The sequence below is a fragment of the Oncorhynchus mykiss genome, chromosome 17 (genome assembly GCF_013265735.2).
Source record: "Oncorhynchus mykiss isolate Arlee chromosome 17, USDA_OmykA_1.1, whole genome shotgun sequence".
In the NCBI taxonomy this organism is placed as follows: domain Eukaryota; kingdom Metazoa; phylum Chordata; class Actinopteri; order Salmoniformes; family Salmonidae; genus Oncorhynchus; species Oncorhynchus mykiss.
The window spans coordinates 50,399,977-50,423,336 of record NC_048581.1 but is presented as its reverse complement, the minus strand read 5'-3'; the positions used below and the strand labels follow the sequence as shown (position 1 = coordinate 50,423,336).

The 23,360-nt window shown below is 41.1% G+C and overlaps 2 protein-coding genes across 4 annotated transcripts; both read right to left on the bottom strand.

The window, feature by feature from the left end:
• Positions 1 to 471: 471 nt before the first annotated feature.
• sypl2a (synaptophysin-like 2a) lies at positions 472 to 14,661 on the bottom strand. The gene is made up of 6 exons (XM_021570334.2): positions 14,412 to 14,661; positions 14,149 to 14,223; positions 3,853 to 3,971; positions 3,268 to 3,466; positions 2,865 to 3,038; positions 472 to 2,688 (listed from the first exon to the last, which is right to left on the bottom strand). Exons 1-6 carry the CDS (start codon positions 14,424 to 14,426, stop codon positions 2,566 to 2,568), a joined length of 705 nt encoding a protein of 234 aa, XP_021426009.1. The 5' UTR covers positions 14,427 to 14,661; the 3' UTR covers positions 472 to 2,565.
• Positions 14,662 to 20,472: 5,811 nt separating this feature from the next.
• LOC110494971 (putative nuclease HARBI1) lies at positions 20,473 to 22,990 on the bottom strand. 3 transcript variants are annotated; one of them, XM_021570316.2, is made up of 3 exons: positions 22,698 to 22,990; positions 21,015 to 22,440; positions 20,473 to 20,782 (listed from the first exon to the last, which is right to left on the bottom strand). In XM_021570316.2, exons 2-3 carry the CDS (start codon positions 22,085 to 22,087, stop codon positions 20,569 to 20,571), a joined length of 1,287 nt encoding a protein of 428 aa, XP_021425991.2. In that variant the 5' UTR covers positions 22,088 to 22,440; positions 22,698 to 22,990; the 3' UTR covers positions 20,473 to 20,568. The 3 variants fall into 3 exon arrangements, with proteins under 3 accessions (XP_021425991.2, XP_021425992.2, XP_036804109.1); XM_021570317.2 differs by having other exon boundaries at positions 21,015 to 22,437; XM_036948214.1 differs by having other exon boundaries at positions 21,015 to 22,420.
• Positions 22,991 to 23,360: the final 370 nt, after the last annotated feature.

Genomic DNA, 23,360 nt, shown 5'->3' with positions numbered 1-23,360 from the left:
ACAAAACTGCACATTTTAGTGGCCTTTCTGCCCCAGCACAAGGTGCACCTGTGTAATGATTATGATTTTTAAATCAGCTTCTTAATATGCTACACCTGTCAGGTGGATGGATTATCTCAGCTAAGGAGAAATGCTCACCTACAGAGATGTAAACAGATTTCTGCACAAACTTTGAGAGAAATAAGCTTTTGTGCATATGGAAAACAATTCTGGGATCTTTTATTTCACCCATGACACGAACAATTTACATGTTGGATTTATATTTGTGTTCATTGTTTATAAAGGGATAAGGATTTGGGTTTGGGCATGACTGTCTACAAAACAGTGCTACCTAGTGGGCAAAAAAAGAACTGCAACCGTAGTTATGAAATGCAATAGCTCTATCTTCTGGCTAAAAAAAATGCACTTTAGTTTTACTTAATAGGTAACATTACAGTTACAGGGCAGTGAACACAAACATCAGTACAGAGGTTGTTGCAGCTCTCTTATCCTTTAATGTGTTGTCAATACAGAGGATGTACAGATGTTTATTTTGTACAAACATGGAACAAAATACAAAAGAAATACAGAGTCAAATTTCAGAAATCCCATTAGAGAATATAGAAGACCCACAAGTCTGACTTCTACCCTAAAAAGCTAGGTTATTTCTATTAAAATGGCACAAATGATCTAGAGCAGTGTCTTTTGATGACTGATATTGACTCAAACCTTCCCTTTGTAAATAACTAGAGGCCAAGGCGGTATGAACGGCACTGTGTGGATTGCACAATGTCTGCATTTCCCTCAAATCACAACTCATAAGTCAATGACATTAATTACAACACTTAGTGCAAAGCAACAAAAAAAAATCAAGTTCCATTCACTTCCCATAGAGCTGGACAGAGTTTGTACGTCATCCCCACATAACCGTCAAACGCAATCATTGCCGAAATTAAATGTAGGACCAATGTAAATAATTGAGGGGAAAAAAATAAGCATTATTCAAAAAAATACAGCAGGATTCACCACATTTTGGCACCTACATGTTGCCACTTGTTACTTGGCGGTGCCATGATTAATTCTAGCTTGTCCAGTGATGCCAAATAAAAAGCAACAAATCTAGGACCCGTGTTTGCATAAAAATGACTCCGGTAGAGAAGCTGCATAAAATATATTTTTCTTAACACACAGAAGCCATAAATTAGCTTAATTTTAAATGTATTGACCAATGAATGTAGGTAAAAAAAAAAAAAGTATAAATAATGACTTTTCTAAAGTTGCCTTATCCCGTTCAAACAACATTTTTGAGAAGAGTCAAATACATAGGGAACTTAGTGTTGTAGTTGTTAGAATGGTCACCTCCACAATACACAAATTTAAAAAAAGTTTGGCTAAATTTTCCAAGATATCCACAAAAATACCACTTATCTGCAGGTTGTTGAGCAAACATACACCAACCAGCGCTGTCGAGGACTATAGGCACTGACTGGTTGAATAACTAAAACAGACAGCCGTTACTAAAAACATGTTACATCAACTTGACTGTAGCCAAAATAACTTGGTTACTCTTTGAGAGTAAGTACTCTCTTAACCAGATACTGATATTTTGTGTAAATTACCAAGGCACTTTTCATACGGTTAACAAAATAATGACAAAAAAGCCATACCACACGTCAAAGAGAGGAACGCATTGTACATCAGTAACGACTGCAATCAAGTAGCTAACACAGCTCTAACGAGTTAAGTGCACCAAAGCAATACGCTTTCAGACACAGAAACATCAATGTATCTATGAGGTCCGTTTCAAAACACGCAGTAGTAGTGGAATATTAGGGAGTTACTGAAAGGCCAGTAGTTAAATTGTTTCTTATTTGAAAGTGCCAAATTTCGACGTGAAAGGCAACCTAGAACAGGGGCTTTCAACATGACCTTTGACATCTCCTTTAACAAATTCATGGGAAAGGAGGAGACCTCCAGACAGGCAATTACTGTATGTCAACCCAGCATTACTGAACTTCCTCATATGAATCAAATATAGGGAACAGTTCAGCTACAGTAGGTTGTCTGCGAGCCCTGTTTTGTGGTAGGCCTATGTGATCGAAAGCACCTGTTCTAGAGGAACCGACCAAATCAAACATGTTGGATATCACAAATACCCAGATCCCTATCAAAGTGTTCAACTCAAGCCACGTTCACAGTAACTGAACACATTTTATGTACAGTAAAGGCACTTAGTTTGGAAGGGAAATTCCATTTAAAAAAGTAAAAAAATAGTTGTGATCACTCTGTAAATTGGGGTAGTGTTGAGTGCAGCTAGCAAATCAATCATATTAACTGACCAATTCTATGAAGAGTAGATAAACAACAACCTGGGTTCACTGTGGTGAAAGTTAGAGATGGGCAACTAACTACTATCCCTGAAGCTTGAGCCGAACACTCGTCATTGAAAAGGGGCCTGTGTTGTTGGTGGTTAAAAAGCTTAATTTTGCTCTACATTTTAGTTTCTTTCCTAATAGGGTTACACTGTCAGTCCCAAGCACCTTGGCGATTGGCTTGAACTGTAGAGGTGGAGCTTCTGTGTGCCAATTAAGAGCTGGGGACTCCACCCTCCATGGTGGTTGCTGGATTGGGGTCTTTGTGGAATGGAGTCTCCTTAAAGATGAACCAACAGTTACCTGCCCACAGGATGAGGTTCAGAAACCCGAAAATCTTGACAGAGGAGGAAAAGTACGAAACAAAGACAAAACACAGGACACAAAGGAATTACAAATGCTACCCTATACCCGTAGCCCTGTCATTCACACTCGACTTGCACATTCACATTGAGAATTAGCTATAAAATGCAGAACACTGAATAAAATGTATTACAATATCAAATTGCTCACCACAGAGGCATTGAGTTTTCCCATGGACGGGTACTCTCCAGGTGAGCACTGGGGCTGGCAGGCCTCAACCAGGTGTACTGGGTTGGTGGCCCACTTCACATCAGTCAGGCCCTTCCCCCAGGCAGAGGAGGACACCAGCCACAGGAAGGCAAAGGCAGCAGTCACCAACAGGTCCTGGGAGAAACACAGGGCTGTATCATCACTATATTACCATGTTGGAGAGGACAGGTACGTAGCTTTCCAATCATAAATATCATTACAACGATAAGGCTCACGCCTTAACTATTATAAAAATGGTTCTCCAGCTATTCTACAACTATACTGTAGTAGTAATAATAGTCTACTACACGGTAACTAACATACCAGTGGTAAACACGAGATACTACGGTATCTTAAGACTCACAAAGGTGGGTCCGCGGCCCTCGCGGTACACATGCTGGTAGCCCAGGTAGAGCACCAGGGTGGCGGTGCAGTACAGGAAGCCCAAGACACCGACACTGACATAGAACTCGGCTGAGGAGGAGTAGTCGCCCTGGAGGTAAGTCGCATTCGCAGCGCTGCCGTTACACGTGGGCACCATGAAAGGGCCGTAGCTAGACAACCTAGAGAGTAGTGAGGGGGTAGAGAAACAAAACCAAATCTATAAAATCAACTGCATGGCACAAATGCATTTCAACCACAAAAACACTTAAGAGGCAAGAGTCAGAGACAAAGAAAATTATGTTGGTGGGAAGATTAGTTTGTTTTTTCCATGTGCGAATGCAAGCATATCACAACCAGCTTAAGAGTAAATAGAAAATGCTATTTGGAATTCCTTGCTACACATCTCTCGGCCCTTCAGCAGATTTTACACAACTTTTGTCAGAGATAGGCTTACTGTGAAGACCATTAGGTAGGCATTATAAAAGAAGAAATCACAAACACAGAATGACAATTACAGTAATGTTGTTAATTTGCAGCTCCATCTGTGAGGGATAACAGGTTTTACCTGAAGGGGTAGCTGAACCCTGCCCCTACGGTCTTGGGCTCCCCCCCCACACAATTCACAAGGATTTGGGTCGTCCCAGAATAACCCCCCGTGGTGGCAAAGGCAAAGATGGTGAACACCTGCACAGAGAGAGAAGAGTCAGGGTGCATCTCAATGGCCTGTCGCTTCCTTTCCTCATTCCTTTGCCTTAACCTGCACTGATCTAGGGCGCATCATTCTCATACCCGAGTGGGCAGCTAAGAAAGTTTCTCATTTCAAAAGGCTAATTGATCATTAGAAAACCCTTTTGCAATTATGTTAGCACAGCTGAAAACTGTTGTTCTGATTGAAGAAGCAATAAAACTGGCCTTCTTTGGACTAGTTGAGCATCTGGAGCATCAGCATTTGTGGGTTCAATGACAGGCTCAAAATGGCCAGAAACAAAGAAGTTTCTTCTGAAACTCGTCAGTCTATTCTTGTTCAGTCTACACCAGCAAGAGGATGACCACCATCCAGGAGTCGCCTCTTCACTGTTGACGTCGAGACGGGTGTTTTGAGGGTACAATTTAACGAAGCTGCCAGTTGAGGACTTGTCAAGCATCTGTTTCTCAAACTAGACACAAATGTACTTGTCTTCTTGCTCAGTTGTGCACCGGGGCCTCCCACTCTTTCTATTCTGGTTAGAGTCAGTTTGCACTGTTCTGTGAAGCGAGTAGTACACAGCATTGTACGAGATCTTCAGTTTCCTGCTAATTTCTCACATGGAATAGCCTTCATTTCTTAGAACAAGAATAGACTGACGAGTTTCAGAAGAATGTCCTTGTTTCTGGCCATTTTGAGCCTGTAATCGAACCCACAAATGCTGATGCTCCAGATTCTCAACTAGTCTAAAGAAGGCCAGTTTTATTGCTTCTTTAAATTAAAACAGTTTTCAGCTGTGCTAACATAACTGCAAAAGGGTTTTCTAATGATCAATTAGCCTTTTAAATTATAAACTTGTATTAGCTAACACAACGTGTCATTGGAAAACAGGCGTGATTGTTGCTGATAATGGGCCTCTGTACACCCATGTAGATATTCAATTTATTTTTAAAATCAGCCGTTTCCAGCTACAATAGTCATTTACAACAGTAAAAATGTTATTTTAATGGGCAACAAAATGTGCTTTCTTTCAACAAGGACATTTCTAAGTGACCCCAAACCTCTGAATGGTAGTGCATATGCGTGTTTTTCGGATGGGATGGGTTAAAAGACGAAGTCAAATTCTGGTTGGACACTTGACCAATAAAGTGATCATAATCTCCCCTGATTTAGTCATTTAGTTGTATTAACACCTTCAAAAACATATCCTAATATAACCTACATAAGACAGTATATAGCTATATTTAACTCGCACTCCACACGCTCATCTCCATCATAGCTGATCAGAGAGCTGTTCTGAGTTCTGGTTCTGTAACTTACAACAGAGGGGAGGGAGAGCGATGTTCCAACAGGCAGGACGTGGAGCCATTTGAAGTGGTAAGATGTTCCTGCTGCAGCAAAGTTAACAGGCCTGAGAAACTGTCATAAAGCGTGGGGATTGGTGACTCAGCAAGAAAAACACCAACTCCAGCAGAACGCCCCACTGGGTTCAGGTCTGACAGGAAGAGGCATTGCCCACATCACCAGCCAACGTTCTGAAAACCTGACTTGGCAGAACTGTGGGGATCTCACCTCAACCACCCTGGTAACCACTTCCTCTGCTCATAGCTGAGTAGTGGGGAGAGATTAAGGGGTGGGGAGAATGGTGCACACATCCGCAAGCTAAAACATACACCATTCTCTCTCCCCCGGAGTAAGAGTTTCCCTGTGCTTGACCTTTTTCCCACTCTGCTCACCACATCAGCTTCCCCTACAGCATCCTCTTGTCATACAGGAAACTCCCTCCCTCAGTGAGTGCTGAGAGAGCTAACTGACTAACACTGACTGGCTACGAACAGCAGAATCTGACTGACTGTCTAGGGGTGCATTTGAGGGCTCAAGTTGAGCAAGGCGAGGTGCAGAATCGCTGATCTGTAATGAGGAGTTATCTGGGATGCAAGGTGACTTGAGGATCAGTGATTCTTTACAGTATGACAGCAATGTAGTAGTCCATCTCCAAACACACTACCCACTGGTGCTCACACTGGTTGAATCAACGTCGCTTCCCACTCCATTTCGATGAAATTACATTGACCCAACGTGGAACAGACATTGAATTGACGTCGCTGCTCAGTAGGTAGGTCTTCGAGGCTACTGAGTGCAGCGAGGGGATCCCTATGATAATGGGTGGGAATAAGTAGCCGAATTGGTCATTATAAAGATGGTTAACGCAGTGACAGTTAGCGAACGCAAGTAATAGACAAAAGGATATAAACTATATAGCTCTCTGTATCCATCTCTCCAAGTTACTCCTCTTTCCCTAGGTGTAAAAATAACACTTGGGAATAACACACCTTCTGGAACTACAGAAATAAACCTGTCTGGCGGGCTGATTGCATAGACTAATAAAAAACGAGTGTCTTTCTATGCATAGAGTAGAATTATGTTGCTGCCCAAACTTTGATCAATGAGGGGATTCAATTATCTGGCCCAGGTTTCCCCGGTGGGAGGAGTTTGTATCAGGTGAAAAGTGATTGCATTCGTTTTGGAACCGGGCAGCCTCCCACGAGTGAGCAAAATGGCCCGTTTTTCCCCATTCACTTATCAAGAGAACATCCCTGGTCATCCCGACTACCTCTGACCTGGCAGACTCACGAAACACAAATGCTTCATTTGTAAATGATGTCTGGCTATCCATAAAAAATACAAGACAATTGTGCTGTCTGGTTTGCTTAATATAAGCACTTTATAAAAGTTTTATACTTTTACTTTTGATACTTATGTATATTTAGTATCACAACATGACCGAGCGACACAGGTTACTGTTCTATTTGTGAAGGGTGCTCCTCCCTCACCACTTTTGCCGTTCACATCACGGGCCTTAGAACGGTGCACCGCAGTTCAGCTTAAACTAACTCTGCCCATATTCCCTTGTTAGGGGCTTGAGGCAGCGTTCCAACGAATAGGTGCTTGTGAGCAGATCCCTCCTCCAATGAAAACATCTGATAGGGCTGTGTAGCACGTCCCAACTTCCTTTTCAGAATAATGCTCGTTGTTCTGAATATAGTCCCAACTCCAAAGTTGGCTGAGGCACGTTCCCACATGATTACAATCAAATAATTTACATAACAGTTCAACGGTGCATCAGAAACCATGAGGTTCAGGGACCGTGACATATTGAAGTCACTAACAGATACAATATAGACTTGCAATCAAGGACAGTGTCTTTTCCAACAGAGTATCAACACAAGACAACAGTTCCTGAAGTGTAAGGGTAAAATACTGGTAATTTCAGTGGCAACAGAGCCAAACAGGGAAAACTTTTCAGTGATAAACTACTACGATGGTCAAGTGAACTTTGTGGGAATTGGTTTCATCTTTCAGGTGTTTGGCACAGTAAAACATTTCTGAGCTTTCATATCACCGCCCCCACCAAACCCCATTCCAACGATCCCCCAGCTCAGCCACCCTCCGAATAAACCCTCCACTATGCAGTTTCCTGAGTAAGTAACACACCCAACCTCCCTGACTGAGAATGGGAGCACACATAGGCTAGTACATTCATATAGTTTGTTTAGATGGGAGTTAAGGGATATGGGGAAGTTAGCAAGCCTTTGTTATACAAGCTGGTGCCTCAAAGAGTCTGGCTTGTATCGTTGTCATGGCATATTGAATAAGCTATTACTTAAATACTGGAAGTCAAATGATACCCCAACGTTAAGAAGATGTAAGAATCAAATGGGTTTTTTAAATATAGAAAAAAATCTTGCAACAGACAAATAACATAACACATTTTGAAGCCATATGGGGCAGAGTCCGACAAGCTTTACAAAGAACATTAGGTGTGGATAAGATGGAAGCAAGTGTGTTAATGTATGTATGCAAATGTTAAGTTATTGTTTTTGTCTGTAGGTTTTTGTTTATTGTATAAAAAAAGGAAAACTAGACTGAACAAAATATAAAAACGCAACATGCAACAATTTCTAAGATTTTACTGAGTTTACAGCTCATAGGAGGAAATCAGTGAATTTAAATAAAATCATTGGGCCCTAATCTATGGATTTCACATGACTGGGCAGACGTGTAACCATGCTACCCCCAGAACCTCCACATCCAGCTGCATCACCTGCGGGAACATTTAGAAACTCATTGATTGGCTGGGCCTGGCTCCCCAATGGGTAGGCATATGACCTCCAAGAACCGCCCATTGGGGAGCCAGGCCCAGGCAATCAGAATTAGTTTTTAAACAATCCCACAGGTGATGCAGCTGGATGTGGAGGTCCTTGGGGGTAGCGTGATTACACATCTACAGTTGTGAGGCCGGTTGGACGTACTGCCAAATTCTCTAAAAAGATGTTGGGGGCGGCTTATGGTAGAGAAATTAATAGGGATGCACGATATATCGGTTAACATATTGGAATCTGCCGTTATTAGCCAAAAATGCCAACCTCAGTATTGGCCCAATGTCTAGTTTAACTCCGACGTTAAAATCCGATGTCAAAGCTATCGTGCATACCTATAAAACGTAGGTACATGACTTAATGACGCCAAGTAAAAGTTTGCGCTCCACGTGCAACACAGCATTCATAACTTAGCCCACAACTCAAAGGCGAAATCCATTAAAGCCAAGATAATGGAATTCATTGCCCTTGACAATCAACCGTTCTCTGTCGTGGGTGATGTTGGTTTTCGCCGACTGGTCGAGCACCGGTACACACCACCAAGTGCGATGCATACTATGGAACGCCGTTTGGATATTTGCGTGTCAAAAAAGATAGAGTAGCACTGTCAAAGCTGTACAAAAAAGTCTGCAAACAAGCAAACACCAGCCACGAACGATGCGTTTACAATACCGTGTTGGTAATAAAGCATCACTTGTTTGACCGCAACTTCTGGGGTAGTTAGCTTTAGCTTGGTACCTAGCTAGCACCAATACAACCAGTCTGAAAACAATGACCAGTACAAACTGCAGTCATTTTCACTATTTTTAGCAATGATTTAGGAATCCTTGTAAGTATTAGCTAGGTAGCCACTTGTTGTTTGCCAATTAAAATTGAACTTCAGTTCAAGAAAATAAATAGCTAGCCAGCTACTTAACCCTGTTGCCCAAAGCTAACGTTATAAGCAGCCAGCTAGCTTCATCTGGCTAGTGAGGCTCGACTGGCCCGGGAAGCTAGCCACAATAAGGATTCGTCGCAATAGTATAATTTGCGGTTTGCCTTCAAAATAAAAAGTATATAATTGATAGTAATGCAAATTAATACAAATAGTCGAGTTATGCCATACTTTTATTTTGAAGGCTAACCGCAAAGTACACTATTGTGGCTTGCGTCACATAGATGGGTCCGACAATTAATCAAATAAGAACAGTCTTATAAATTAGAGCAATTTTAAAAACGACACCTAGCTATATAGTTACCTAGCTACCGAAACAGATGTTTTTCTATGTTTGGGGGAAGAACATTGTTTGCATCCATGAGCTAGATAGCTTTTTATTTTAATGACCAGCACTGTAGGACTTGCGAGTCAACTTTACCAGCATCATAGCATACACATCGATGAATCGTTGTGACATATGAAATACAAGTGATTGATTACACCTGTGTAATACCTATGTAAAAAATGTATGAAAGTGTTACATTTTTATGTGACATGAAGTCATATTCAAGTCCTGATTGGTCAACAAGCTTATTTGACAAGGCAAAGAGTATTATTTGACACGTTAAATAGTGTTATTCGCCGTCTATCTTTGACACGCAAAGACCCAACCGGCTTTCCATAGAAATCCTGGTTGAGAATGAAACGACTGAACAATGAAACAGCACATAAAGTGAAAGAAATAGGTTTTGATTATGTTTTACTGGTAATGGAGATGTAAATGCCAACAAAATAACTTTTTGGTCAGTGTGTGTGTGTGTGTGTAACCTTTATATAACTAGGCAAGTCAGTTAAGAACAAATGTTGATTTAAAATGACGGTCCAGACGATGCTGGGCCAATTGTGCGATGCCCTATGGGACTCCCAATCACGGCCAGATGTGATACAGCCTGGATTCATACCAGGGAGTATAGTGACGCCTCTCGCACTGAGATGCAGTGCCTTAGACCGCTGCGTCCATGTGTGTTAACTATTTAACTGTACTAGAATGCTTAAAAGGCAACACATTTTAAATATCGGTATCATTTTTGGGGGGGGCAAGGAAAATATTGGATATATTGGTATTGGCCAAAAATGTCACATCACTAGAAATGAACATTAAATAATCTGGCAACAGCTCTGGTGGACATTCCTGCAGTCACCATGCCAATTGCACGCCCCCTCAACTTCTGTGGCATTGTGTTGTGTAACAAAACTGTACATTTTAGAGTGGCCTTTTATTGTCGCTAGCACAAGGTGCACCTGTGTAATGATAATGCTGTTTAATCTGCTTCTTGATATGCCACACCTGTCAGGTGAATGGATTATTGTGGCAAAAGGGAAACGTAAACTAATTTGGCATGTAAACTAATTTGTAAAACAAAATTGGAGTGAAATAAGCTTTTTATGCACATGGAACATTCCTGGGATCTTTTATTTCAGCTCATGGAACCAACACTTTACTACATGTTGCCTTTATATTTTTGTTCAGTACAAATCATAAAAAAGCAGCCACAAAACATATCAGGGATACATGTTGCCTTATTTGAACTATTCTTCCCTCATACCATGCAGCAGTATGCAGGCCATGGTTTTGCACCAGGATCACTGGTGTATATAAAGTAAACCCTGCCTCCACTCCCTCTCTGCACTGACGCTCTGAGAATGTTGTGTTGCAGCGTTGGCCAGGATTTACAGTGCATTTCTTGGTAACTGGCCACTCCCCTCTCTGGCCAGAGAGGCATGTTGCTGGCTGGCACAGGACAGAGGAAAGGGATAGGGGGGCTAGTCACTAATGCTAGAATGGACCAGAGTGGAATTATGGTCAAAGAACATAAGCCCTTTCTAATTAATTTAGGGTGAGGGTAAAGTTACTGGTTAACATAAAGCTTAGAGGTTTTAAAAAAATTACATTTTGGACTAGAAAGTCTACATTTATGTCCTCTAGCATGGCCAGATAGTGATGACTAAGGGAGAGGACGTCCTGGATTGGATACAAACTCCAACCTAAAAGATAACGTCTGTCTTAATTACCTACAGGGCTCTGCCACTGGCCATTCTACTAAAACACACACACACACCTTAAGCATACACAGACAGTACATTAACGGCTGTCAACAGTTAGCCTAACGCACAGGCAAAACATGCACATACACATACACATGCACGCAATAACGGCAGTCTGAATGTAGTGCATACAAAGCATACAAAAACACCAGTACTGTACAGAGTACACACTCGAACAGATATGCATGTGTATACAGTAGGACCTATACAGAAACCCGAAGACAGAATGCCCATGGATCAGAACAAGAGGTCCTCCTCCTTGTATCCTGAGCCAGCTACTTAGTCAAGTTATAAAGTTCATGAATCCAAGCTATTTCTGTTGCAGCTGCTGACATTCACTTTGGCCAGCCGGCTACACCTCTAAAAAGTAACTTCACATAACATCCCTGCTCGAAATTGCACACTATCAGCTAATTAGCTAAATATCTCTTACACAGTACAGTATATGTTAGTCGGCCTTCCGAAGTGCTGGGCTGGGCATTTCCAGTATATTTTCTGGGGTCAAATTTAAACATTATTTGAGTGAACTTTACTTGTGATCTGTTTGATTTGGGTTGAATTATACTGACTTGGAGGTGATTCTTTGCTGTATAAGCAGCTAAAGCAAACAGTGAAATCAGCTAGTGACAAACTATGGACATTCAAGAGTCATTGAACTTCACATCAAGTCACTAAAGTGCTCTACAGAAATGTAGCTCAAGGAGGCAGCACTGTGAAAAAGCCGTCATTCAGTTATTTCATAAAGGAAGCCCATGTTAGGAAATAAGTAGCTATCTGCCCTGTATATCATAAGTGGAATTTCCATGTCCTTGTACTCACGGTGGTAACAAATTAGGTCAGGTGCCTAGTTGCCCTGGTTACTAATGAGCACGAGGAACTTGCAAATTGGGTTTGCACTGCGTACGGGATCCATTAGCCTTCTAGCTCTCAGTTTGTGGTCACAATACTGCTGACACTATCTGCAACAACTTTGTTCCGGTCATAGAAATACCAATATACCACTCTAAGTCAAGATCTAGCTAGGTCATAGGTAAAGCATCAGTCTACACTCAGACATTAAATTATACCACAGCATTTTTGAATACTTATTCTGGCCTTCCTGACGGGCCACCCCCAGGTGTTGAGGGTAGGCAACAACCCATCTGCCACGCTGATCCTCAACACTGGGGCCCCTCAGGGGTGCGTGCTTAGTCCCCTCCTGTACTCCCTGTCACCCATGACTGCGTGACCAGGCATGACTCCAACACCATCATTAAGTTTGCTCATGACAAGAAAGTGGTAGGCCTGATCACCAACAACGAGACAGCCTTTAGGGAGGCGGTCAGAGACTTTCTGTATCTATGGACATGACCCAGTCGTTCATTCTAAACATTCCATTGCATACTGGCTGGCAAAGTTCTTATCACTTGCTTGCTAGCTAGCCAACTACGGCTAACTTTGTCATGTTAAACAGTGCAGCCAAAATAACAGTAGCTGCATTTGCATAAGCTGTTTTCTGGTGACATTTATTTGGATACATCCATAACAATGAACTAATGAGGCATGATTTCATCTGGCATAGAAAATGTTCACTAGTCAGGACACTGTTGTTCAGAAGAGATAGCCAACAACACAGCTAATACAATCACGTCAAACTGAAGCTGAAAATAATAAACTAGCTGCACTTTGTTTCGTTTGACCTTTTTTTCAATTGACATTTTTGTATATATCCATGAAAATGATGCCAGCTGATTGATGACTTCGATCGGCTGAGAAACGCTGCTTGCATGTCTGTTTCGTCCCGACTCTCGACACGTTTATTACTACCGGACTGCTGGATATCGAATTTGAATATTGAAACAATGTTGCAAATGTCAGAGAGGCAGACACCAAGGTTTACACAAATCTCTGCTTTTGAAAACTAAAATGTTAGTATAAAAGAAATGAGATAACGTCTAGGTACTTTTTATAGTGGAGATCAAGTTTATACATTGACTGGCTGGGCTGATGAGACAGTGGATTGCGCAGACAGGTGGAACAAAGTAAATGGCATTTTAAAATCATAGATTTATCTGATCTGGTGGTAACTTGTGGAAAAGAAACTGTCGAATGCAGTTTCAACTAATCAGTACTAGAACCAACAGTTGTAACCAATTCACGTAATGTGTGTATAGTCGGTACTGAGGAATTCAATGGCTACAGTTAATTCTTACACTTTCTGTTTGAGCTGCTTTTGAAAGCAAAAGTCGAATTTAAAACATTAGTAATTTATTACATTGATTTTCATAATAGAAAGCTAACTAATGTTTTGGTTAGCTAAACTAGCAAGTATGTTTGGATACCAAGGAAACAAGTCTAGCTACCTATTTAGTACACTTGCTAGCTAACTTCTGTGGATGTTTAACACATTTTAACACAGCAAATGTGTTAATTTATAGAGATGGTATAAAAGGGATCATCAACTAGGTACTATGCATTCACTTGAAAATAATGCAACTCCATGTAAGGTTAGTTCCACTCCGCAAGCGGGGTCGTATAACAGACTTTGCACGTCGTTCATTATTTTCCATAGAACGCATAGTTAGACAGAGTCGTTGATTATGCCTTACATAACGTTTACTATAACAACCCAAGACTCAAGTGCAAGACCATCTTGAAGGGGCGACTTGCTACGAGTCCTAGCTAACCAAAATAGACAGTCGCTGAAAAGGGTGTTGCCCGATGAGATCTACGCACGAAGCTTTGGTGTTTGAGATTGTAGCTCGCCAACGTTAGCTAGCAAGTCAGAGAGCTATATTTTGAGACAACCTACACACTATCTGCATCAATACACTTGTTCAACTACTGAATAATGTTAAAAGTAGGTAGCTCGTTAACGTCAACTGATAAGCCAGCAACATTTACCAATAATAACTAGCTAGTGAGTTGTGCTTGTTTGCCAGCTTCAAGACAAGAGAGACATTAATAGTTTGCACCACATATTTTGGTTAAGATATCTAATTAAGGGTATCTTACCCATTCTAGAACCCGAATGAATCCCAGAGGTTCTTTCAACGGTCCCAGGTCAAGTCTGAATCCCGAAAGCAGTTTCTGAAGTTGTAAAAAAGACGAAGACAAAACATCTGAATCATGACGGTGGTAAGGAATGATTTCAATCAAATTATTTAGGTTTGTAAAACTAGCTAGCTAACTGGCAAAAACATATTTACGAATGTTTTTTTCACCTTCACCGTTTCAGTAGATAGCTAACGTTGGCTAGCTCGTGTTAGCCGACCCACCTGAATAAATTCCATGTTCGATTTTCAGAAGTTTGTTCGTTAAGTTCCCTTTACTGGAAGAAAACGTATATTCTCCCAAAGCAACAATCTTGTACTTGGACGAACCTCTGGTTTACATTCGACTGAATTTTGGCAGGCAGCAGATGTTGTAAAACTGCTGTCAAACTTTCTAAACTGTATAGGCACACGTGACAAGCAACTTGTTTTTCTTCTTCTTTGGTATAATGGCGATGGTACATTTTGTTTGTGCATGCCGCCACCTACTGTGCGGGAGTGTCGTCGATCATGATACATTTTGTTATAAGTAAGAGGGAAATGAACAAATTCCACCATCAACTACCCCTACACCACAGGAGGCTGCTGAAGGGAGGACGGCTCATAATAATGACCGGAACGGAGCAAATGGAATGGCATCAAATACAACTCCAGCCTTTACCACGAGCCCATCCTCCCCAATTAAGGTGTGACAAACCTCCTGTGACCTACACCTATAGACCACTATCCCATGACAACAAAAAACATTACCCCATTCCACTACTTTGACCCTAACTGATTCTACATCAGGCCGACGGCCGGGCAGGATGGGACTCTTTTGTTCAACCCACCTTGTAACTCTTCTGCAGTAAAATCTAAGTACTTCTCTGCAGCTGCCACCACAACATTTATTTCTGTGATACCATTTCTGCGATACAGTTGATAACCATGGCAATGAATGCAAAGAAGACAACCTTACTGAAGTACAAATTCATATCACTCCATATTACTCAACCTTGACCCATCATCCTCTACTCTTTTCACTGCCTCACCATATGACACCTTCTGTTCTACTCTGGCAACCTCAACCGGTCTCTTGCACCGGACACTTCTGATCCCCAAAAACATGGCACCCCCACAATTGACACAGTTTTGTCATGACCATCCTGTGAGGATCCAATTAGGTCAGATCAGCTTGGCAATGGATTTTTTATTTTATCTTACCTTTATTTAACTAGGCAAGTCAGTTAAGAACAAATTCTTATTTTCAATGACAGCCTAGGAACAGTGGGTTAACTGCCCGTTCAGGGGCAGAATGGCAGATTTGTACCTTGTCAGCTCGGGGATTTGAACTTGCAACCTTCCGGTTACTAGTCCAACACTCTAACCTGCGATGACTTCGTGAAGTACATCTTTTGATTAGCGATGCACGGTTGATGCACGGAATGTGCCTTTGTTTCACATGCGTTTTCCGCTGAAACTCTAACAAGTTCTAAAGCGAATACTGGAACAATATTTCTAACATAGAACATGTGAAATGGTCAGCGGCGATCTAAAGATTAATAATGTCATTTTGATTGTTATTTTGTGATGCCATTAAACATGTTATAAAGGAAATACTGAAACTTGAAAAGTATATACACTTCATGTACGAAGTCTCCATCCTCTACGTTGTGTATGAAATGTGACAAATGAAAGGGTTTTTGTTACGAGAGGGATGTGATCTTAGAAACTAAGAGGTAATTGTTTCTATAACTTTGTACAAGTGAGTAGTCACTGCTCCTTGAGTGAGGTCAGAGAACCTGTCAGCCTCACAAACCGTCCATTTTGAATGAACTGTATAAAATGGTGTGTTAAGAATTAACATATCAGACCAGAGAGGCGTTGAGCTGCAGCTCACGTTCAAAGTGGTTTGAACAATGAAATCTCAACACTAGTTAGAGACGATACTCATCTCCCGTAAAATCACTGCTGAAAATCATAGCTGTCCTAAGTAAAGTATCTAGAAAAGTGAACTTAAGTGGGACCATTCTACTACTCTTCTCAAAATCACAGAAGTACGCTACTCTCATCACTCAATGGGAACAATCAACATGGCTGGCTAGCCTATCTTCAAAGAGGCAACTTTAGGAGCGAATGGAAGGGAAATCAACTCTGTAGTTCTGTTCAGGACTACACGAAAAACCAAGGCATTTACACGTAAATACATTCATGATTATTTACTCCAAACAGGCGAGTAGTTTCTAAATGTACCAAATTATTATGTCTCTGTCCTTCTCTCCCTGTCCCTCCCCATCCCTTTTGTAACAAGCCACCATATTGTGTCAGTCCGCTAGGGACCTGTTTCTAATGTATTAAGTGTTAAGTGTTAATTAAGATTAATGTTTATCTTGTGTTACCATTTAGTTAGCTGGTACATAAATAATTAAACCAATTTGTGCAGTACTGAATCATAAGTACGGCTGGGGTTTTAGCATATGCAGGAGATTATGATTGTTCAGAATGATGATATGATACAAGGTTATGATTATACGTTGACGGTTTATGAATGTAATAGGTTAAGACCTTTAGTTTAATCCAGGAGATTTAAGGAACCACTCTCGTGGTGCCCCAATTCCTAATGAGTTAATTGTTACATTATTAATTTAATTGGTAACAATTAAACATAGTTAATTGATTAGATAAATAACAGTCATCAGATGAATGAAAGTAAAGTCACAACAGTTTTAACTTGTTCTTAAAGAGACGGGGCATGTTTATTTGAAATCCGAACCAGGTACAGTCCTTTGGACCAGTGTTTCCCAGAGTCGGGGATCCCTTTGGGTCCACGTTTTGGCTTTTGCCCTAGCACTACACAGCTAAAAACAGGCAACCTGTATTTTTAGCTTAAAACCTTGTGTGACTACGGGGCAGTATTTTCATTTTTGGAAAAAATAAGGTTCCCGTAGTAAACGGGATATTTTGTCAGGACAAGATGCTAGAATATGCATATAATTGACAGCTTAAGTTTCCAAAACTGTAAAAATATTGTCTGTGAGTATAACAGAACTGATATTGCAGGCGAAAGCCTGAGAAAAATCCAATCCGGAAGTGCCTCATGTTTTGAAAGCGCTGCGTTCCAATGCGTCCCTATTGAGCAGTGAATGGGCTATCAACCAGATTACTTTTTCTCCGTATTCCCCAAGGTGTCTACAGCATTGTGACGTAGTTTTACGCATTTATGTTGAAGAATACCCTTAAGTGGCTACATTGCGCAACTAGTCACCTGATGGCTCCCAGAGTGATTCTCGAGTAAAATACAGAGGTAGCCATTATTCCAATCGGTCCTACTGAAAAACCAATTGTTCCGCTGGATATAATATCGACTAGATATTTGAAAAACACCTTGAGGATTGATTATAAACAACGTTTGCCATGTTTCTGTTGATATTATGGTGCTAATTTTGAATATTTTTCTTCGTTTTCGTGACTGCAATTTCCGGGCAATTTCCCAGCCAAACGTGAAGAACAAACGGAGCTATTTCACCTACAAAAATAATATTTTTGGAAAAAAGGAACATTGGCTATCTAACTGGGAGTCTCGTGAGTGAAAACATCTGAAGCTCATCAAAGGTAAACGATTTAATTTGATTGCTTTTCTGATTTCCGTGACCAAGTTACCTGCTGCTAGCTGGACAAAATGCTATGCTAGGCTATCGATAAACTTACACAAATGCTTGTCTAGCTTTGGCTGTAAAGCATATTTTGAAAATCTGAGATGACAGGGTGATTAACAAAAGGCTAAACTGTGTCTCAATATATTTCACTTGTGATTTTCATGAATAGGAATATTTTATAGGAATATTTATGTCCGTTGCGTTATGCTAATTCGTGTCAGTCGATGATTACGCTCCCTCATGCGGGATGGGGAGTCAGAGGTTTTTAAAATGTGGGTCTCTGCCCCACCTGCCCTGATTGACGGGTCGCCACAGAGCGTGATCATAATTATTTTTGTGATCCATGGTAGACGTCCTTCCAAACAACAATGCCCCCAACCAGCTGAACCGTATTTGCACTTGACTGTTTATGGATGAGAAAGTGAAATTGACATTTCCAAAAAAGTTTAGCGGGAATGCTGCTTTGCGATCTATTGCCTAGGACAGGGCTCTCCAACCCAGTTCTTGTCGTAGAGCTACCATGCTGTAGGTTTTCACTCCAACCCTGATCTAGCGCATTTAATTCAATAATTAGGTGGTTGATAAACAATCGGATTAGTTACAACTGGGGTTGGAGTGAAAAACCACAGGAAGGCAAGTCAACAGGAACAAGGTTGGAGAGCCCCGACATCAACAGCCAGCCAGGGTTTCATTAAATAAACTATAGGCACAATACTTTTATTGCACACTGAGGGCTAATTAAACTGATGCATTTGGCGATGTTAAACTTAAATTTACTGGCACTATGAAGAATAGAGTAGCCATACTAACTTATGAGGCTTTGCTAAACAAGACATTGCTAGATACACCATTATAAAGCCTATGCGCACGGTTCTGTCTGTCTGCCCCGATCCTCTATCTTAGCTATTAAAAATGTAAAAACCCTAGTGTGTGTTTGGTCTAAGGTCTGTTGCATGAAGAATAGCTCAGCCTAGTCATCAAAAACCTCTACTTTAGTGAACTTGCGCGAGACACTGCATACAACACCCATTCTGCCAACGCACACATCCCTGGTTCGCTCCCCTTTTCAGTACGCTACAGCTAGCAACTGGAACGAGCTGCAACAAACACTCAAACTGGACAGTTTTAGCTCAATCTCTTCATTCAAAGACTCAATCATGGACACTCTTACAGACATTTTTAGCTGCTTTGTGTGGTGTATTGTTATCTTTACCTTCTTGACCTTTGTGCTGTTGACTGTGCCCAATCATGTTTGTACCATGTTTTGTGCTGCTACCATGTTGTTACCATGTTGTCATGTGTTGCATCTCTCTTTATGTAGTGTTGTCTCTCTTGTTGTTTTGTCCTATATTTATATTGTATTTTATTTATTTTTATCCCAGGTCCCGTCCCCTGCTTAATACTGCATTGGGATAGCCTACATCTTTTGATTAGCGATGCACGATTGTGACTTTCTACCTGGTGGCCGACACACCTATGCCTGGCTGTGCCCCCCTCCCATCGTTCTCTCTTCCTCGCTAGCTCGCTCTTGAAGTAGACTATAGCAAATAGTTTCTTCCGTTGGAAAAATAATGAATCTTAAGAGTCGATTAACCTTGACACCCAGAAATTTAATTTTAATTTTTTAAATTTAATTTTACCTTTATTTAACCAGGCAAGTCAGTTAAGAACAAATTCTTATTTTCAATGACGGCCTAGGAACAGTGGGTTAACTGCCTGTTCAGAGGCAGAACGACAGATTAGTACCTTGCCAGCTCGGGGGTTTGAACTTGCAACCTTCCGGTTCCTAGTTCCTAGTCCAACTGGGAGTCGATGGGCAAGGAGAGGTGCCCGAAAGTCGTGATAGAGGCTAACAACAGTTTCGTCAAAGTTACACTATAGTGGCATGGACATATGATGACACTGCCATCATTATCATGTTGTCGCTAACCATAGCTAGCTACCATAGTGATCCCTCGAGAGTAGCTAATTTCTGAGCATCATTCAAGTTTGCCAGCTAGCTAGGCGGCTATGCAAGAAATTATATAATTATGCTAGCTAATTGTGTCAACGCACCATCCCAGTGTGAAATTACAAGACAAAATGTGTTTGTAGATCGACTGTGGTGAATGAAACTACAGCAACCAATGTGATAACGGCTGAGGTAATTTTTGCTGTTCTCCAAATAGCATTTGAGTTTAAAAATTGGTGTCAGGGAAAATGACACCCATTCATATAACCTTTATTTAACTAGACAAGTTAGTTAAGAACAAATTCTTATTTACAATGACAGCTTACCCCGGCCAAACCCAAATTTTGCGCCGCCCTATGGGACTCCCGATCACGGCCAGTTGTGATACAGCCCGGGATTGAACCAGGGTTTGTAGTGACACCTCAAGCACCGAAATGCAGTGCCTTAGACCGCTGCGCCACTCGGGAGCCCAGAGTGGTGTTGTTGTCCCAAACAAAAAATGTGAGCCATTCCACAAATGGTGTGCCTTCTGGTTAGTGTAATTTTGTAAAAAAATATATTTAAAAAACTATACACTTCAGCTAATTGTAGCATTGCCATAAAGAGCACATGTTCAACTTCGTAACAAACATGTTTTCCCCATCTCAAGCTGTTAAATTAAGAAAAATTATTACAAAAGTGACTAAAAGTGCCTGTAACAGGGTTAATGATTTATTCTTAAAATCAACAATAACTCACCCTTGTGACAGTTGAACTGTAACTGATCGATAAACACATATTTCCATATCGTTTGTAGCTAACTCATGTACAGTACTTGTGATAGCCACACATTCAGGGTCTGTTCTACAGCATACTTGAAATGTAGATCAGTAAAGTAGAGTCTGTAGTGAAGATCACTTGGGGGCAGGCTCTCTACTGGCCCATTCTCTTCAGCCATCATGCTTGCAGGATGGGAAATCTCCTCTTCATTTGGCTGATGGCCCTCATTACATCTCGTTTTCTTAAGTGCCCTGAAAATAACCACCACAACAACTGTATCACTAAGATAGGCCAAATTGATCATAGATACAAGACAGAGAAGGGGATACTGACAATTGGAAAATCGCACTGTTTTATTTCTCCTCGGGTGGTTATGTCCTAAGTATTCCTATTCACAAATTTGCTATGACAACCAACTTACTTCATTTAAAGTTACCCTCAATGAAGAGGTTGATTTTAAACATGTATAATACAACATCTTACCTTTTGTAGTTGAACTGTGGGCCAGGCAGTGGATGGAGGTAAGATGTGAGCAGCCATTGTCTGCAGGGGTATCCACTGTCCCCCAACAAGTGATATCCAGCAAGCGCAAGAAGCCCCTCAATCTGTTTGAGGCCAACCTCACTCAGTATCTCCTGATCCACGCTCTTCGGCACAACATAGAGAACCTTGCAGTGTGCATCGAACACCACGTGGGTGTTGATTAAAATAATTGGGTCTCCAGGGAAATTATTGAACTCCTTGTTGTATGTTGTACTTAATACTGAGCTGCTTCTAAAAGTTGTGCCAATGACTCCAGCAACACTGGGGAAGCCAGCTATTGCTTTAAACCTAGCTTGGTTGTGTTGGAGCTGGCTGGCATCTTGCGGGAAGGCAACGAACTGGCCTACTAGTTGAGGATCTGAGAGGGCATTGATAGTTTGTGATATCACCATTCTGACATGAGCTATAGAACAGCTTGACAGTCCCAAATCGTCACTACTGCACGGTAGCATCTTGCCTGTGGCCAAGTAACCCAGGGTTATTAGTAATTTAACTTCAGGAGAAATGGCTTGACATTGATGTTTTGACGACGTGAGAGAGTCTCTGACTAACTCCAATACAAACGTAATTCCTGCCTGATCAAGCCTGTATCTTCCCAGCAACTCCTTGTCATCACACATTAATAAAGCATCTTTGTTTGTCACAGTATGATGGGTTTCCTGATTAAAATGTCCTCCTAGAACATGCCCTGGCCAATAATGACGATTCCTCATATGCCTTACCAGGTCTGCCTTTGCACTGTAGCATTTGTCAGTCTTTGCACTTATATGGCTTCCCCCCCCTGTGTGAACAGTCTTATGGATTCTCAGATTAGTATTGTGTGCGAAGCATTTGCCACAGACATGGCAACAGTATTTTTTGCCTTCACAACTCCGCTTTAACCCTGACGATGTTTCTCCCTTCTCAACCCAAGCATTTTCTCTTGTTCTAGTCTCATCAGCAGAGCACTCTGAATTTACTGCAGAGAAGGGCTGAGAGACACTGTAGTTCTCTTCATTCACTTCTGTTTCCATCTGCTCAGTTGTGTTGGTAGGTAGAGAGTCACTAAGTCTGTTCTTTACATTTTGACTTTGGTAAAGGTGTGAGGGTTGAGATGGGTCCTGATCAGTCACTTTTAATATAGGGAGGGTTGAATATGAACTCTTATATCAGACTCCAGCCCTTGAAGTTGGTCTCCGCCCTGACTGACCCAGAACTCCCCCCCCCTCTTTAATCTGTGTGTGATCTTTCGGACTGGTCCTGAGGTCTTCTTCCTCTTTAATCTGTGTTGGCTCAGGGTCCTGTTCATTTTTAATCTGTGTGGGATCTGGGTCTTGGCCCAAACTGGGGCTCCCCTCTTGCTGACTCTGCACAGGAGAAACCACTTCTTGTAGAAAGAATAGAAGAAAACATTCAATGTGTTTTCAAATTCAATCATATTTTTGTTCAGATAACTTTGCTAAGATTTATATTCCTCAAAACAGCTAATAATTAACAGCCAACTAACAACATAACTGTTTGTTTAGCAGTGGCTTTGGCTGGCTAAATCTGACATATTTACAACAAGCGTTGGGCAAACATTCTAGCCAATCTAAATGGCTAGGTAGAGATGTAGGTAAATTAGTTCCCTGCCTAGTTACAAACCTGTTCCATGTAACTTTATCTCGGGTTCCAAAACCAAATCTAGCATCCTTTGTAGACGTTCAATCTCCTCCTTTGAACGGGATAGTTCTTCCTGGTACTCTGCTAACGATTTTTTAAATGCCCCAGATATTTCCACAGCGGCCGCTGATAATCGGTCGGTAAGAAACGTGTTAAATAGTTGTAATTTTAACATTGTGAAGGGAATCCTAGTCCAGTCAATATTCCACCATCCTTTGCAAATTGGGAAGAGGGGAAGATATTGCCCAAGTTCTTCTTCTTCTTCAGTGGTTTTAAAATAGCGGTTGACAACCAACTTTAGTGTTGCATTACTGCCACCAGCTGGACTGGAGTGTGGACCAAAGACGTAAATTCCTCAAAACTGTCTCGATTTTTTAAATGTATAAAAAATGTATATAATGTAGAAAGGTCTGTACACATACAATAAGTACACAAATAGACAATGATCAAATATGCTAGGGGGTACAACAAATGACAGATTATACAAAGACCTGAAAAGAAACAAACATATTGATTGTTTTAACAGCTTTCTTATTCGAAGAATTCAGAATGGTCTCTTTTTTTTTTACCTTTATTTAACTAGGCAAGTCAGTTAAGAACAAATTCTTATTTTCAATAACAGTGGGTTAACTGCCTGTTCAGGGG